Here is a 16,026-nt window from a genome sequence, read left to right on the forward strand (position 1 = left end):
TTTTTTTTTTTTTCATGTAGACTTGAGTTATTATCTAAAGGCACTTGTTTTCAGCCTGAAGAACTTCCTTTCATATTTCTTGTAAGACAGGTCTTTGAGCGACATCTCCAGTTTGTGTTTATCTGATAAAGTATTTCACCTTCATATTTGAAATAGCCATTTTGAAATATCCAGCTGTGCTGGATATAGGATTCTAAGTTGACAGGTTTTTTTCTTTGAGCACTTTGAATATGTTATCTTTGAGCACTTTGAATATTCTGGACTCCACAGTTTCTGCAGATAAGATAGATAGTTGTTAATCTTATTGGGGTTTCCTTGTATGTGACAAGTCATTTTTCTCTTACTGCTTTCAAGATTTTTTGTCTTTGACTTTCAGCATTTTTACTATGATGTTTCTGTTTGTGGATCTCTTTGTATTTATCCTCTTTGGAGTTTATTGAGCTTCCTGGATGTCAAGACTATTGTTTTTCCATAAATTCAGAAAGTTTCTGCCATTATTTTTTAAAATATTTTTTTTTCTCTTTCCTCTTGTGGTATTCCTCTTCCACATATGCTCTTAATGATTTCTCTGAGCTATGTACATTTTCTTCATTTTTTTCTCTCTGTTCTTCAGCTTGCATAATCTTTACAATTTTCTCTTCAAACAGGGTAATTATTTCTTCTGGCAGTTTGAATCTACTTTGAGCCCCTCTAATGAATTTTTTAGTTCAGTTATGGTACTTTTCAACTCCATGATTTTCATTTGCTTCTTTTCTATAATTCCTGTCACTTTACTGATATTCTCTACTTGATGCAAAAATGTCATTAGATCTTCCTTCTTTAATCATGTTTTCCTTTAGTTCTGTGAACATACTTGTAATGGCTATTTGAAATCTTTTCAGCTAAATCTGACATCTGGTCACTCTTACGGGCAATTTTTTTTTTTTTTTTAATTTTTTTTTTTCAACGTTTATTTATTTTTGGGACAGAGAGAGACAGAGCATGAACGGGGGAGGGGCAGAGAGAGAGGGAGACACAGAATCGAAACAGGCTCCAGGCTCCGAGCCATCGGCCCAGAGTCCGACGCGGGGCTCGAACTCACGGACTGCAAGATCGTGACCTGGCTGAAGTCGGACGCTTAACCGACTGCGCCACCCAGGCGCCCCTTACGGGCAATTTCTGTTGCTAATCTTCCACTGTATGGGTCATATTTCCCTGTTTCTTTGTATGCCTCATAATTTTTTGTTAGAACTCAGACATCTTAGATAATATATTATCTAAATAACATAGATACTGGACTGTTTCTCCCCAACCCAGCCCCAAGGCTTATTATTGTTATTTGTTTGTTTCTTTAGTGATGGGCTGGAATATTTTAGTGAAATCTATTTCCTTCACATAGTATTAAGATCTATGATGTTGTTCCTCAGGAAGGCACAAATTTGGTTATGGCCACAGTCATCCTGGAGTGACAGTGTATAGTAGGACTCCTTCTCCTTCCCCTGATTGCACCCAGCTGTTAAACTCCATTAATAGTGTTTTACTATTCTATTATTTCATTATGCCCTGGGGCATAATTTGCTCTACAAAGTAATTCAATCAAAGGCTGCTCTTCTGAGGGAACAGTTTATTCAATCCCATGCGGGTTCTTTCCAGCTGTCTTATTCTGATTTTCTCCTGCAAACTAGCTGGACTATAGTTTAGGTAGCATCTTCATTAAATCTACAATCTCCTCCCAATTGCCCTTCACCAAAACCTCTACTGCTTGTAAGGGTTCCCTTAGGCATAAACTTCTCCACATTTTGTTGCAAATGAACTAACTACCTTTGGGAAGAGAGCAGGAGCTACAGGTTTTAAAGACTTCTTCTCACTACAGGTAAAATCTCTAAAGGGGGGGCGGGGAGGGGGGCATCGGGGGAGGGATACCAGCCAGAGGTTTTCTCAGTTTGCCTCTCCTGGCACAAAACCACCACTGCACAAGCTGGGGCTGGGAAAAGAGCAACTGGGGTCCCAGTAGTCTCAGTATGCCATGCCCAAGGCACAGCTCCCATTCTGTAAGTAGGAGCTGGATAAAAGACAGAAGCCCCATCTTTCAACTATTCACACCTGGGACTTAGTCTCAACAGCAAGAAGCCTTGCACAGGATAAGAAGCACTTCAGTCCTGCTCCTCCTGGGAAGAAAGTGGTCTGACAGGGACCCAGGGGAAGAGGGAGCCCTGTGTTCTGTGTTGCAGCAGTCTGGAGTGGATCTCCCCCTTGGTATGTTGGAAGTGGGGAGGGAGGTAGTAGCCTTGGTTCAAACACCATAGACTCTCACCTTTCTTAGCAAATTTTCATAGATTTCCTTGAATAGATTTTTATTCATTTCATGAATGTTTGCGCTTAAAACCATTTCCAGAGGGTTTAAATAGTTGAGTTTTTTTAAGTGATTTTCACCAGTCTTATCAGGGAGTTCAATGGAGCTCCTCACGCTGTCAGGCTGGAAGTCGATCCTAAGGCTGCTTTTGTACTACACTAGTAGAGCTGAAGGGCTTAGTAGTTGTAACAGAGATCCCATGGCTTGCAATGCTGAAAATATTTACTATGTGGCCCTTTACAGAAAAAGTTCCCAACTCCTGACTTAGATCGCTGTTGCCAATGCCGCTGGTTCATAGAACACACTTTGGACTAGAAAGGACTTGCATTTCTTGAAAGGCAGTATTGTTTTGGCTAAAAGTTTGACCTAAAATCCCACTCTGCCACTTACTAGATACATGGCTTGGAGTACCTACCTCATTGGGTTGTTGTGAGAATTAAATGTATGAACGTCTGACATTTAGAATGTATTCAACAAATGGTTAACTGTTATCATCATGATGTAAAATAAACTGCATGAAAAATAAGTATTAGACATCAACTCTTTCCTTAAAGAGTTTTTTTTTTCCCAGAAAATGGTAGCTTTGGAAAAGGGAAATAGGTATAGAGTTTCCACTCTACAAAATGCAACTTTTAATACCTGGGGCACATAATAATATCTAATGAAGTAAAAAAGACCATAAAGCTGGAGCTTAAGCCTGACAATGAAAACCAGAATTCTCCACTACGGATGGTTCCAGCCTCTTGCAGTAACAATGAATGAGAACCTTCAGGAAGTGCTTCCAAACCCAAAAACCCTACGGCGCGGGGGGGGGGGGGGGGGGGGAGAAGGGGGGGAGCAGCAATCATCCTTAACATGAAGATTTGGGCCTAGATGGCTCCTTCCGGTTCTGGTCGACTCTGTCTACGCTCAGAGATGATACAAGCTGAATCCCTCAAGCTTCCACCTGGACTGTCACCGCCGCAGGGGCGCCCCGATCGGTGCCAGACCCGTGGCAGGGCCCGGCGAGCGGGGATTCCACCGGATTCCGCCCGGCTCCCCCTTACCGCAGCCCGTCGGGGCTGCCAGCCGGTTACCTCGCAATTGAACTCCATCTCGGCGTCCATGGTGACGATCCGCACGGTGAACGTCTTGGGCTGCTTCCTCTTGAGCGAGCTGAAGCTCATACGGGAAGCGATGGCCCCAGCCATGGCGCGGGGCTCAGGCCCGGGACCCTCGCGCCCCGAGACCTGCGCTCTGGACCGGTTAGCCCCCCTGGAGGAGCTGCACAGGCCTCAGGGCCACCATGGTGGCCGGCTGGCCGGCCGAGGAACTGTCTGGGCGACGCGGGCCCCCAGCGGCCAGCATGGGCCGTGAGGACCCTGCCCCGGGAGCGTAAAGGGGAGTCGGGGGGCGGGCCCTTACGGCCACGGGGACGAAACACGAGCCAGGACCGACGGGGTGGACACGGCCCGGCGCTCAGGGACTCGGGCCGGGGACGCTGGGGACGCCCCGGCAAGGGGCCCCTAGACGGCAGCCGGCCAGCCCCCGCGCGCCTCTCAGCGGCCAACAGAGGCCTCGGGGCAGCGCTGCGGCCGGGCGCGCACGTGCGCGCGTGGCTGTCACCGTCCTCGCTCCGCGCGCCTGCGGGAAGCGTCCCCTCCCCACAGACCCCCGCCTGCTCCCCGCCCCGCCCTCAGGCCCCCAGATCATTACACACAGCGCAACCGAACCCCGCGGCTACCGCCCGGACTCCGCAGTTGGCTGAGCACTCCTAGGGAGGCGGGACTTCTCCTCCGTTCGCCCGGCTTCAGAACGACTCCACCAACTGGAAGTTCCGCTGTGATTGGAGGCGCGGGCTTGGGCTCGGCGTTGAGTGGTCATAGCGGCAGTCACTCCGAGCGCTTTTGTTCGAAAGGAGTACGCCTACTCTAGCAAGACTGGTTGAGGAACCGGAGTCCGGCGCGCCTTTCCCCGGGAACCACGTAGAGGCTGGTCGCCGGGTGCGGTTGGTCGGTAAGGGACCGCACTTTGAACCAAATGCGCTCCCCGTGTGGCGCCCCAGGGAATCGTGTTTCTCGGACACCCGACGGATAATCCAGCTTGGCACTTAATTGCATATACTGACCTCTGTGTTTCTCAAACTTTTAAATCACGTGGAGGCCGCTTAGATCGCGGCATTCCCCCAGACCCTTGTGCTTCCCTTTAGGAGAAATAGCGTTATTACCAAGGAAGGGTAATAAGTGTATCTGCCTCGTGGGGTTGTTGAGGAATTTAAGGAAGTTAATACATATAATCTAGGGTAAATACTAGGACATAGTAGACAGGTCACATACTAGGTTGAATCTTATGGAATTGCTATTTTTGTAGATACAAAATGGTCGAAACATGAAAGCATTTCTCACTTTGTACTCTGATTTACATTTTCGAGTCACATACATGTTTTTATTTTTTAGATGTCATCAAGTTATAATGGGTGTACTGTGAGGCGGGGGAATATAGCTTTCTGTATTTAAAAAATAAACCATGCTTTTAAATAATAATTGAGTAGAGACAATTTTCTCTTTTGACTGAACAGGAAGCAGTCCACAAATATTAACCATCATTAGCATCACCTCCCCTACAGATGGGAAAGAGGTGCCGCATGACAGAGACACCTGCTATTACCTAGATAGAAAAAGCAAAGATGGGAATCAAATCCAGATTTCTCCCACCCAGAGCCTGATGGCATTACCATTGTGCTGCCCTGCTTCCCTGATTGTGGCTGCCAAGTTGCTGCCTGTTGTAGCCCCAAGTACCATGAACCACAGTTCCCTAGCACTCAGCAGACACTGTTGCTGTAACTATTCAATAGCATAAATCTCCCGCTTCCCCACAGGCCCCTGTGGTGCCATGAATCACCAGCATTTGCTAGCACACCCAGGAAAGCTGCTGTGGGGGAACTTTATGTCCTGTCTACTGCAAGCAAATTCTCCCCACCAAAATGATTGTTCAGGGCAGTGTGGGCTTGGAGTGAGAGTGTCTTCATTTTTATTGCTTCAGTTCTCTGCAGGTGGGAGAACTAGGGTGGACTCTCCTAAGAGCTCCCCACAGGGGCAACAAATCAGGGCTTTAACCCAGAGCCAAGACTGCTGACAGAAAATAGGTGATTCTGGGATCCTACTGAGGAGTAGAAAGAGGATGTAGATCAGACAGCAGGGGTCAAAATGACATTGATGGCCAGTAATAGCTCGTTTTTATGGAAGGCTTACTAGGTGCTAGGCACTGGGCTAATTGGCCAAAGATGCCAAATTTAAACATTCTTGGGGGGACACCCAGGTAGACACATGGGTCTGGATCTCAGAAGGGAGGCCAGGACCTGGAATAAAAATAGATGTAATGGAATATTATTCTAGCATTAAAAGTGCCATTCACAAAGAATAAACACAGGTGATAATAGTACCTACCAGATAAGAGTGTGAGAAGGAATAATTCAAGCAGAGCTCATTAAGAAAGATGTGGGGGTGCCTGGCCGACTCAGTTGGTATAGCATGCAACTCTTTTTTTTTTTTTAATTTTTTTAATCTTTATTTATTTTTGAGAGAGAGAGACAGAGCATGAGCGGAGGAGGGGCAGAGAGAGAGGGAGACACAGAATCTGAAGCAGGCTCTAGGCTTCGAGCTGTCAGCACAGAACCCGATGTGGGGCTCGAACTCACAAGCGCTGTGAGATCATGACCTGAGCCAAAGTCGGACGCTCAACCGACTGAGCCACCTAGGTGCCCCACAACTTTTTTTTTTAAGTTTATTTCTTTATTATTTTGAAAAAGAGAGAGAAAACGAGTGGGGGAGGGGTAGAGAGAGAGGGAGGCAGAGGATCCGAAGTGGGCTCTGTGCTGATAGCAGAGAACCTGATAATAGGGCTCGAACTCATGAACTGTGAGATCATGACCTGAGCCAAAGTCAGACATTTAACCAGCTGAGCCACCCAGGCACCCCAGCATGCAACTCTTGATCTTGGGGTAATGAGTTCAAGCCCCACATTGGGAGGTAGATTGTACTAACAACATCAACAACTACATATATATGTATATGTGTGTATATATATATATATATATATATATATAGTTTTGTTGTTTTTTTTTTTAATAATTAAGGGGCGCCTGGATGACTCAGTCAATATAACATGTGACTCTTGATCTCAGGGTTGTGACTTTGAGCCCTATGTTGGGGGTAGAGATTACATTAAAAAAAAGAAAGAAAGAAAGATCTGGCACATTGACACTGGTTTATAAATACCTGTTGAATGACAGGGTAATAGGGACACAGGGAAATACTGAATGGTCTCAACTATGGGAACAATATTAATTGCTACAACATATTAAGTGCTTACCATGTAAGATGCCCCACAAAGGGCTTTGCATGCTTTATTTCCTTTGATCTTTATTGAAACCCTATTTGGTAGGTACTATGTCCCCAGTTTACACATGAGGAAACCGGCTAAGGCTGAAATGAGCTAATTTACCCAAGATCCTAACAGCAGTGGTTCAATTTGCATTTAGGACTGTTTTAAACTAGATGTCACCTTAGTTATATTTCGTTCCTCCGTTCTTCCAGAAGATCAGTGGCTCCTCTCAAAGTGAAGTCTGTTCCCTTCAGGAGACATTTAGCAAGGTCTAAAGATTTTTTGTTGTTGTTCCTGTATTTTTGGTTATTGCAACTAGGGGATGTTCCTGTACACTATAGCAGAGGCTAAGGATTCTGTTAAACATCTCACAGTGCACAGGACAACCTCCCACAACAAAGAAACATGCAGCCCAAAGTATCAATAGTGCCACGCTAAAGAAATCCTGCTCTACAATAATGATTCTTTTAATTGTTTTTGTTTTGTTTCGTTTTGTTCATACTCTTTCAAGAATCTGATGAAACCAGTGGATTTTCTCCACAGAGGAATACACACAACCCCAGGCACCTGGGTGGCTCGGTTGGGCGTCCGACTTCAGCTCAGTTCATGATCTCACAGTTCATGAGTTCGAGCCCCGCATCGGGCTCTGTGCTGACAGCTCAGAGCCTAGAGCCTGCTTCGGATTCTGTGTCTCCCTCTCTCTCTGCTCCTCCCCACTCACACTCTATCTCTTTCTCTCTCTTTCAAAAATAAAGATTAAAAAAAAAAAAAAGGAACACACACACACATGCACAAAATTTTGCACGTGGTTTTAGAAGGTTCATGGAAAGAGTCCTCCAAAGCATATCTATGAGCCCCAGATTAAATGAAGTCATTGCCAAGGTTTGAATCAACCTGTACCAGATGCTGTATGTGAATTCTAGATTGGAACCTGTCTGCCAAAAACTGGACTTTGTTGGTTTTGGAATTACTTTTACTATACGTTGGCATGAAGCCAATATCCCACACCATGAATGTGATAAGAAACAACCATGTGGAACTCTGTCTTTACAGTAGAGATTTAGTTGACTAAGGGATACACATCTCTCTTTCTATGAAGACCCACAAAAGAAATATCCCTTAAACTCTAGCACCTATACTTCTCATGGGAGACTGGTTTGCTTTCTCTTTTTTAATAAGTTTTATTGTGTTTTCCTTATCTTATAAGTAATCCATATGCATTATAAAAAAGAAATGGAGGGACACCTAGGTGGCTCAGTTAAGCTTCTGACTCTTGCTTTCGGCTCAGGTCATGATCTCACAGCTTATGGGATCAAGCCCCTTGTCAGGCCTTGCTCTGAGAAGGCAAAGCCTGCTTGGGATTCTCTCTCTCCCTTTCTCCCTGCCTCTCTCTCTCTCTCTCTCTCTCTCTCTCTCTCTCTCATAGAATAAACTTTAAAAAAAGAAAAGAAATGGAAACTGCATAAGCAGTATGTAGGCATAATTCTAAAATACCCTTCATTCATCTACAGCCTTGTATAATCCTCCCTCTTGGGCATTGGCAAGATAAATAGATATGATGGGATATTATTCCTGTGATTATGTTGCTTTATATGGCAAAAGGGATTGTTTGCAGATATAATGCCCTAATCAGTTGTGTTCATCAAAATGGAGATTATCCCAGGTAGACACTGACCCAATGAGGTGTACTCTTTTTTTTTTTAATTCCAGTATAGTTAACATACAGTGTTATATTAATTTCAGATGTACAATGTAGTGTCGGGTGAACTCTTTTTAAGTTTTATTTATTTATTTTGAGACAGAGCAAGTGATGGAGCAAAGAGAGAGGGAGAGAATCCTGAGCAGACTCCAATGTGGGGTTCAACCCGTGAGATCATGACCCAAGCCAAAATCAAGAGATTGAAGCTGAAGCAACTTAGCCACCCAGGTGTACCCACATGAATGCTTTTAAAATGTTTTTATTTTTATGTATTTATTTTGAGAGAGAGAGAAAGAGAGAGAAAGCACTAGCAGGGGAGGGTTAGAGAGAAAGAGAGAGAGAGAATCCCACACAGGGATCTGCACTGTCAGTGCAGAACCTAAGGTGTGGCTCAGTCTCATAGTCTGTGAGCCAAGATCAAAAGTTGGATGCTTAACCGACTGAGCCCCCGAGGCACCCCCCAGGTGAACTCTTAAAAGGAGATTTAGGGTTCAGAGATAAAGGAAGTCCAGGAAATGAACTCCTTCTGACTTGGAAGAAAGCAAACATCCATGTGGTGAGCTGCCTATACAGCCTCAGAGCAAGGAACTCTCGATGGCCTCTGGAGTGGAGAGTGGTCCCCATCTGAAAGCTAGCAAGAAATCAGGGATTTCAGTCCCACGACCACAGGGAGCTAAGTTCTGCCGACAACCTGAGTGACCTGAGTATACTGACCTCCAGGGGAGAACCATGCAAATGGCTGACAATTTGATTGCAGTCTTGTGAAACCCTAAGCAGAAGATCATACTAAGCCATGCCTGGATTCCAGACCCATGAACACTGTCAGGTAATAAATGTAATTGCCACTAAATTTGTGGTAATTTGCAAACACAGCAATAGAAAACTGATACCAACAGAGAGAAACAAAAAAAAAAAATTTATCTTTTTTTTAATGTTTTATTTATTTTTGAGACAGAGAGACTAAGTGTGAGCAGGGGAGGGGCAGAGAGAGAGGGAGACACAGATCCAAAGCAGTCTCCAGGCTCTGAGCTGTCAGCACCCAGCCCGACGCAGGGCTCAAAACTCAACAAACTGTGAGATCATGACCTGAGCTGAAGTTGGATGCTTAACCGACTGAGCCACCCAGGTGCCTCTGACAAAAAAATTGTTTTAATAAAATGTTTTATTTTGAAATAATCAGCCCCCTCCCCCACGCACACCTTCTACCCAGTTTCCTCGATGGCACTGCAACCAAGGACATTAGAAATAGAGCCAAGGCTGCAACCAGGATCAAAGGGTTTTTTTGAGGCATCTTGGTGGCTCAGTCAGTCAAGTCTCTTGATTTTGGCTTGGGTCTCAGGGCTTGAGCCCGAATCAGAGCCTGCTTAGGATTCTCTTCCTCTCTCTCTCCCCCTCCCCCACTCGAACTTTCTTGGTCTCTCCCAAAATAAATAAATAAACTTAAAAAAAAAAAAAACAAACGGGGGGTGCCTGGGTGGCTTGGTCGGTTAAGTGTCCGACTTCGGCTCAGGTCATGATCTCACGGCCCGTGAGTTCCAGCCCCGCGTCGGCTCTGTGCCGACCGCTCAGAGCCTGCAACCTGTTTCAGATTCTGTGTCTCCCTCTCTCTCTGCCCCTCCCCTGTTCATGCTCTGTCTCTCTCTGTCTCAAAAATAAATAAACGTTAAAAAAAATTTTTAAAAAAAAACGGGCTTTTTCAATGATCAGAAACCCATAGCAACACCCAGCAGAATTAAGTTACAGTTAATGATATAAAACGTGCAAGTACAGACTGCTAAATCTTATAAAGGCTAATTTACCCCAAACTCCCTCTCACTGCCCCAAAAATGTTTGGCTAAACTAACAAGTGAATGATAGTTACTCCTTTGCTACTGCATGAATGGAACAATTTCCCCCTTTCATTTTGTTTGCAGTATTTGATTAAAACTGAAATAATCTCAGGGGCTCCCGGGCAGCTCAGTTAAGCATCCGACTTCGGCTCAGGTCCTGATATTGTGGCTCATGAGTTTGAGCCCTGTGTTGCGTGCTCTCTCTCAAAAATAAGATTAAAAAAACTAAATTTCAGAAAATGTGCATGTCAATACCTCAGGAAGCTGCTGTTTTGGTAAACTGCATAGCTGCTATGAAAACACAGCCAAGTTGGGCGCCTGGGTGGCTCCATGGTTAAGCATCTGATTTGCTTAACCTCTCTCTCTCTCAAAAAAAAAAAAAAAATTAAACTAAAAAAAAAAAAACAAAAAACTCGAAAAAAAACCACAGCCAAGTCTCCACCAGGTGGGAGACACTGTAGCCCTGCCTGCATGGTTGACAGGACACCCTCAGGGGTCCTGGGCTGGTGCTGAGAGCAGGCAGATGCAGAAAGAAATTTTAACTTGCATAATCCACTGACTTACTGTTTTCATATAGCCCGTATTGTTTTGTGATTTGCTGATTGTTGTTAATATGTTATGAATATTTTTCCATATCATCACATATTCTATAATAAAATCTTCTAGGGGCTGCATAGGATCCTGTGTATTGATCTAATTTTGCCTTTCTCTATTACACACATTGTGAATCATGTAACCAATCATGTTTTCTTCTTGGAGTTTGCTGTTAGGAAGCCCAGAGCCAAATTTGCAGTCTGTTTCTGGCAACTGTGCCAGGGCTTGCTTGTCTGTGCCTTCATCTTATTTTTCCTGCTCTTATTCCTTACTCCGCAGTAACTTTTTTCCCACCCACTAACTTTTTTTTTCTCACTCTTTATTATATTTTTATTCAGTTATGGATCCTTTACCTAAAGGCTCTTTTGGTTATTCTTCTTAAGTCAGTATATATATGACCAAAGTATTGTTTACATGTATCTAATTCTTTTGATGTTCATTTATTTTTGAGAGAGAGGGAGAGAACATGAGTGGGGGAGGGGCAGAGAGAGGGAGACAGAGGATATGAAAGGGGCTCTGCATTGCCAGCAGAAAGCCCGATGCGGGTCTCACAAGCTTAGAGATCATGACCTGAGCCGAAGTCTGATACCCAACCAACTGAGCCACCCAGGCGTTCCACATGAATCTAATTTTTTGCAGTAGGCTCCATGCCCAACGTGGGGTTGGAACTCACGACCTTGAGATCGAGTTGCATGCTCCACCCACCAAGTTGGCCAGGTGCCCCAACATGCATCTAATTTTTTAACTTTTATTATTATTTTTAAATGCTTATTTATTTTTGAGAGAGATTAGGGAGGGACAGAGAGAGAGGGGGACAGAGGATCTGAAGCAGGCTCTGCACTGACAGCAGCCAGCCCAATGTGGGGCTCTAACTCACAAACCAGTGAGATCGTGACCTGAGCTGAAATCAAGAGTAGGACGCTTAACTGACTGAACCACATAGGGGCCCCTTAATGTTTATTATTTTAAACATTTTTTTTAAGATTTTGTTTTTAAGTAATCTCTACAACCAATGTGGGGCTTGAATTTACAACCCTGAGATCAAGGGTTGCAAGCTCTGCCACGTGCCCCTTAACTTTTTAAAAACTAGCATCAGACTTAAAGTTTGCAAAGATAGTAGTTTCTCCATATCCTTCACTCAGCTTTTCCTAATGTCAACACATCATTTAATCATAGTATATTGATCAGAATCAAGAAATTAACACTGATGTACTACTATTAACTACAGACCATATTCGAATTTTACAATTTTTCTACTACTGCCCTTTTGTGTTCCAAGATCCTATCCAGGATTCCAGATAACATTGGGTTATTTCTCTGATTTTCCTGCAGCCGGGGCTAAGTTCCTCGGCTTTTCTTTGTCCTTCACTACCTTGACCCTTTTTTTTTTTTTTAACATTTATTTATTTTTGAGAGAAAGAGAGAGAGAGTGGGAGACACAGAATCCAAAGCAGGATCCAGGCTCTGAGCTGTCAGCACAGAGCCTGCCATGGGGCTTGAGCTAACGAACCACGAGATCATGACCTGAGCTGAAGTCCCAACGCTTAACTGACTGAGCCACCCAGGAACCTTGACCTTTTAAAGAGTATTGGCCAAGTATCTGTTGAATGTCTTCCAATTAGGGTTTGTCTCAAGTTTCCTCACGATCGGACTGATGTTCCAGATGTATTTTTGTAAGCTACACCACATTATTTTGGGAGCAGGGTGGGGATTAAAAGCCAAACAAAGAGGTTTTGGCCTGTCTGCAGCCTGAGGCTCAGGGAGGTGATTTGATTCATTAATATCACCTGGCCCAGCGTGATCTGGGACCTAAGACTTCTTTCTTTTTTTAAATTTTTTTAAATGTTTTTATTTATTTTTGAGACAGAGAGAGACAGAGCATGAGCAGGGGAGGGTCAGAGAGAGAGGGAGACACAGAATCTGAAGCAGGCTCCAGGCTCCGAGCCGTCAGCACAGAGCCCGACGCAGGGCTCAAACCCACAGACCGTGAGATCATGACCCGAGCTGAAGCCGGATGCCCAACCGACTGAGCCACCCAGGCGCCCCTGGGACCTAAGACTTCTGAGGCCGTGGCCAAGAACCAGTGTTCCAAGGATCCAAGGAAGCAGTTCCTGAGGCACTGACCCTGAAGGAAGGCAGCCTGCAGGTAACAGCTATCTGAAATAACAGTTACCTGAAATAACAGTAGTAAAGGAACCTAGAACACCTTAGGAAATCACTAGTGCTCACCCCATTCCCATTGGGCCAGGATGTCCCTCACGGGCAGACCTGAGTTGGAATTTCTACTTTTCTGTAACCTTGCTCAGCTTAGCTTCTCTGAGCTTCAGTTACTTCATCTGTAAAAATGGGCATTAATAATAAATTACGTGACATGTTTAGAAGCCCTTTTTAAAATAAGAATTGATATTTATTGAACACCCTCTATGTCTAAGGTGCTCTGTGACCTCACAAAGGTTTTTGTTACCTCTGGGTCTCCATCTCATCATTGCTTAAATTGGGGGGGGGGGGGGAATAGGAAATGGAATTGCAAATAGCACCTAAAAGTACACATTTATTTCACTTGTACTGAGCGATGATTTTCATACACATGCATTCTCATTGAATTCTCATGATTAAGTAGATTATGCCCATTAGGCAGTTAAAACTAAAGCGCCCAAAGTGAACTTACTGGCCAAAGACCACAGAGCCTAACAGAGATCAAGGCTGGATCCTCAACCCAGATTTCTAGCTCTGGGCCCATGGTTTTCCAAAGACAGCATGCCTACAGTAGCAGGCACGCCTTTGTCTACAGCAGGAACTGAAAAATAACTATTCTGGGCTAAAATGTATACTCTGGCCTAATTTGCAATTTGATACTGTTTCTGTGTCCTTTACTGTGGTACCTACTTTGAATCTCAAGCAACATTCTATATTAGCTTCCTTAGGCTGTTGTAACAAAGTGACACAAACTGGGTGACTGGGAACAATAGAAATGTATTGTCTCACAGCTTTGGAGGCTGAAATTCCAAGATCCAGAAGTCAGCAGTGCTGTGCTCCCTCGGAAACCTGGAGGGAAGGCTCCTTCTTTGCCTCTCCCAGCTCCCGGTGTCCCCAGATGTTCGCTGGCTTGTGGCATCATTGCAGCCTGCACATTGTGTCTCCCTGTGTCTTCACACGGTCTTCCCTCTGTGCGTGCCTGTCCTGTTTCTAGATTTCCTTTTTCCACGAGGACGCCAGTCATGCTGGATTGGAACCCACCCCAATGACCTCATTTTAACCTGATTACCTCTGTAAAGAAGACCCTGTTTCCAAGTAGGTCACATTCTGAGGGACTGGGATTGGGACTTCAATATCTTCTGTTTAGGGGACTGAATGAGCCTTTCCTGTCACACTCCCTGTACTTCTGACACAAAGTCTGTGGCTTTTTTTACACCAAGCAATTCTCTGAGACACCAGCTGGATGTCCTACAATTCAATTCAATTCTGACACCAACTAGAGTTAGTGTAGACCCTACAGGTTAAGGACACAGTCCCATGAGACTGCTTCTCCTTCAGATGCCAATTATAAGTACTGGTTGTCTTCTGTACTTCTGACCTACTGGCTACAAATTGGGGTTCCTGTGACCTCCTCCTTGGACTTAATAATTTGCTAGAATTCTTGCAGAATTCAGGGAAACACTTGGGTTTACTGGCTTTTATAATAAATAGCAAAATGAAGAGGTATATAGGGCGAGGTCAGGAAGGGTCCAGGGAGCAAGAGTTTTTGTCTTCATAGAGTTGGGGATACACCACTTTCCGAACATATGGATGTGTTCCCCAATGTACAGCCTCTCCTAACCCCCTACTTTTGGGATTTTTATGGTGGCTTCACCTTGTTGGTAGACGTGATCGGTCATTAACTCAACCTCCAGTCCCTCTCCCCTTCCAGGAAGAAGGGGGTTTGGGCTCAAAGTTCCAAGCTTCTAAAGTTTCATCTTTCTGGTGACCCCACCCACTCCCTTCCAGGATCTCACCAGGCATTACCTCCTCAGAACAAAAGATGTTCCTGTCACCCAGGAAATACCAAGGGATTTTTGGAGCTCTGTGTCAGCAACCAGGGTCAAAGATCAAATATTTGAACAAAAGGTGCTGGTAGCACTCTCTTATCACTTGAAAAATGACAAGGGTTCTAGGAGCTGTGCCAGAAACTGAGGGCATAGATGAAATATATATTTTCTATTAATTCACAGGACACAATTCAGCTCATAACATTCTCTTTCCAAGAGCAGACTCCAGGTGCTGTATTTATGCCAGTATAGCTGGGGAGGTCCAGGAAAGTCACATTTTCCAGGAAGGATGCCTTCTGTAAACTTTGCATGATTCAAAACTTTGTATTCCAAGATTCGTTTTTCCCCCTAGGAATGAATGTAAAGTAGGTGATGAAATGCACTCGCACAGCTCATAAATCTATGACTGTCTTACCCCATTTTTGCTTTTGGTGCTGCTTTGTATCTCTGCAGCATTATCTCTACCCACGGGTACTCTCCTAAATTGACAGCACTACCTGTTGAGGAGGTGATTCAGTCCTCTTCGTGGTGTTTTATCACATCCAGTATTTACTCCAAAGGTATTGATTTGGGGGTGTGTTTTTCAGCCCTCGCATCTCTACTTTGTAAATGTTTGAATGATGTTGTTATAGCTTTTTTAAGTGGTTTGTAATGAGAGTGAACGACAAAATAACAGCTTAATGGGCACAGAAAGCTGTTGCTAGAGTCCAAAGGATGTTAACAACAGTGTGATTTGTTGGGGTGCCTGGGTGACTCAGTCGGTAAGCATCCGACTTTGGCTCGGGTCATGATATCATGGTTCTTGAGTTCGAGCCTCATGTCGGGCTCTGTGCTGACAGCTCAGAGCCTGGAGCCTGTTTCTGGTTGTGTGCCTCCCCCTCCCTCTGCTCCTACCCCACTCACACTCTGTCTTCTCTCAAAAACAAATAAATATTTAAAAAATTAAAAACAAAAAACAAAAAAACGACAGTGTGATTTGCTCAGCAAGGACACCGGTGGTCATTTGTTTTCCCCGCTACAGTGGCGCCGCCTTGTGGCAGTAGCATAAACACTTTTTAATCCATTCCATCTCCGTGGCTTTGAAGTTGTTCAATACCTAAGAAGTAGAATGGTTTCCTTTTCCTGGTGTTTGTGTGATTTCCAGTGTATACACAGAGTGTCAGTTTGTTAACATTTTTGTGGCAC

At 44.4% G+C, this 16,026-nt stretch overlaps 1 protein-coding gene across 10 annotated transcripts in view; it reads right to left on the reverse strand.

The window, feature by feature from the left end:
* Positions 1 to 4,078, reverse strand: part of NF2 (neurofibromin 2) — an 80,785-nt gene extending 76,707 nt beyond the window's left edge. For 3 of the 10 annotated variants that reach the window (XM_043557961.1, XM_043557962.1, XM_043557963.1), the window contains exon 1: positions 3,409 to 4,078. In XM_043557961.1, the coding sequence (XP_043413896.1) occupies positions 3,409 to 3,522 (114 nt within the window). In that variant the 5' untranslated portion in view covers positions 3,523 to 4,078. The remainder of the gene's footprint in view (positions 1 to 3,408) is intronic. The other 7 variants (XM_043557972.1, XM_043557968.1, XM_043557967.1 and 4 more) reach the window with 5 other exon arrangements.
* Between the last annotated feature and the right edge of the window lie 11,948 nt (positions 4,079 to 16,026).

This window comes from Prionailurus bengalensis, chromosome D3, assembly GCF_016509475.1.
Source record: "Prionailurus bengalensis isolate Pbe53 chromosome D3, Fcat_Pben_1.1_paternal_pri, whole genome shotgun sequence".
NCBI classification, from domain to species: domain Eukaryota; kingdom Metazoa; phylum Chordata; class Mammalia; order Carnivora; family Felidae; genus Prionailurus; species Prionailurus bengalensis.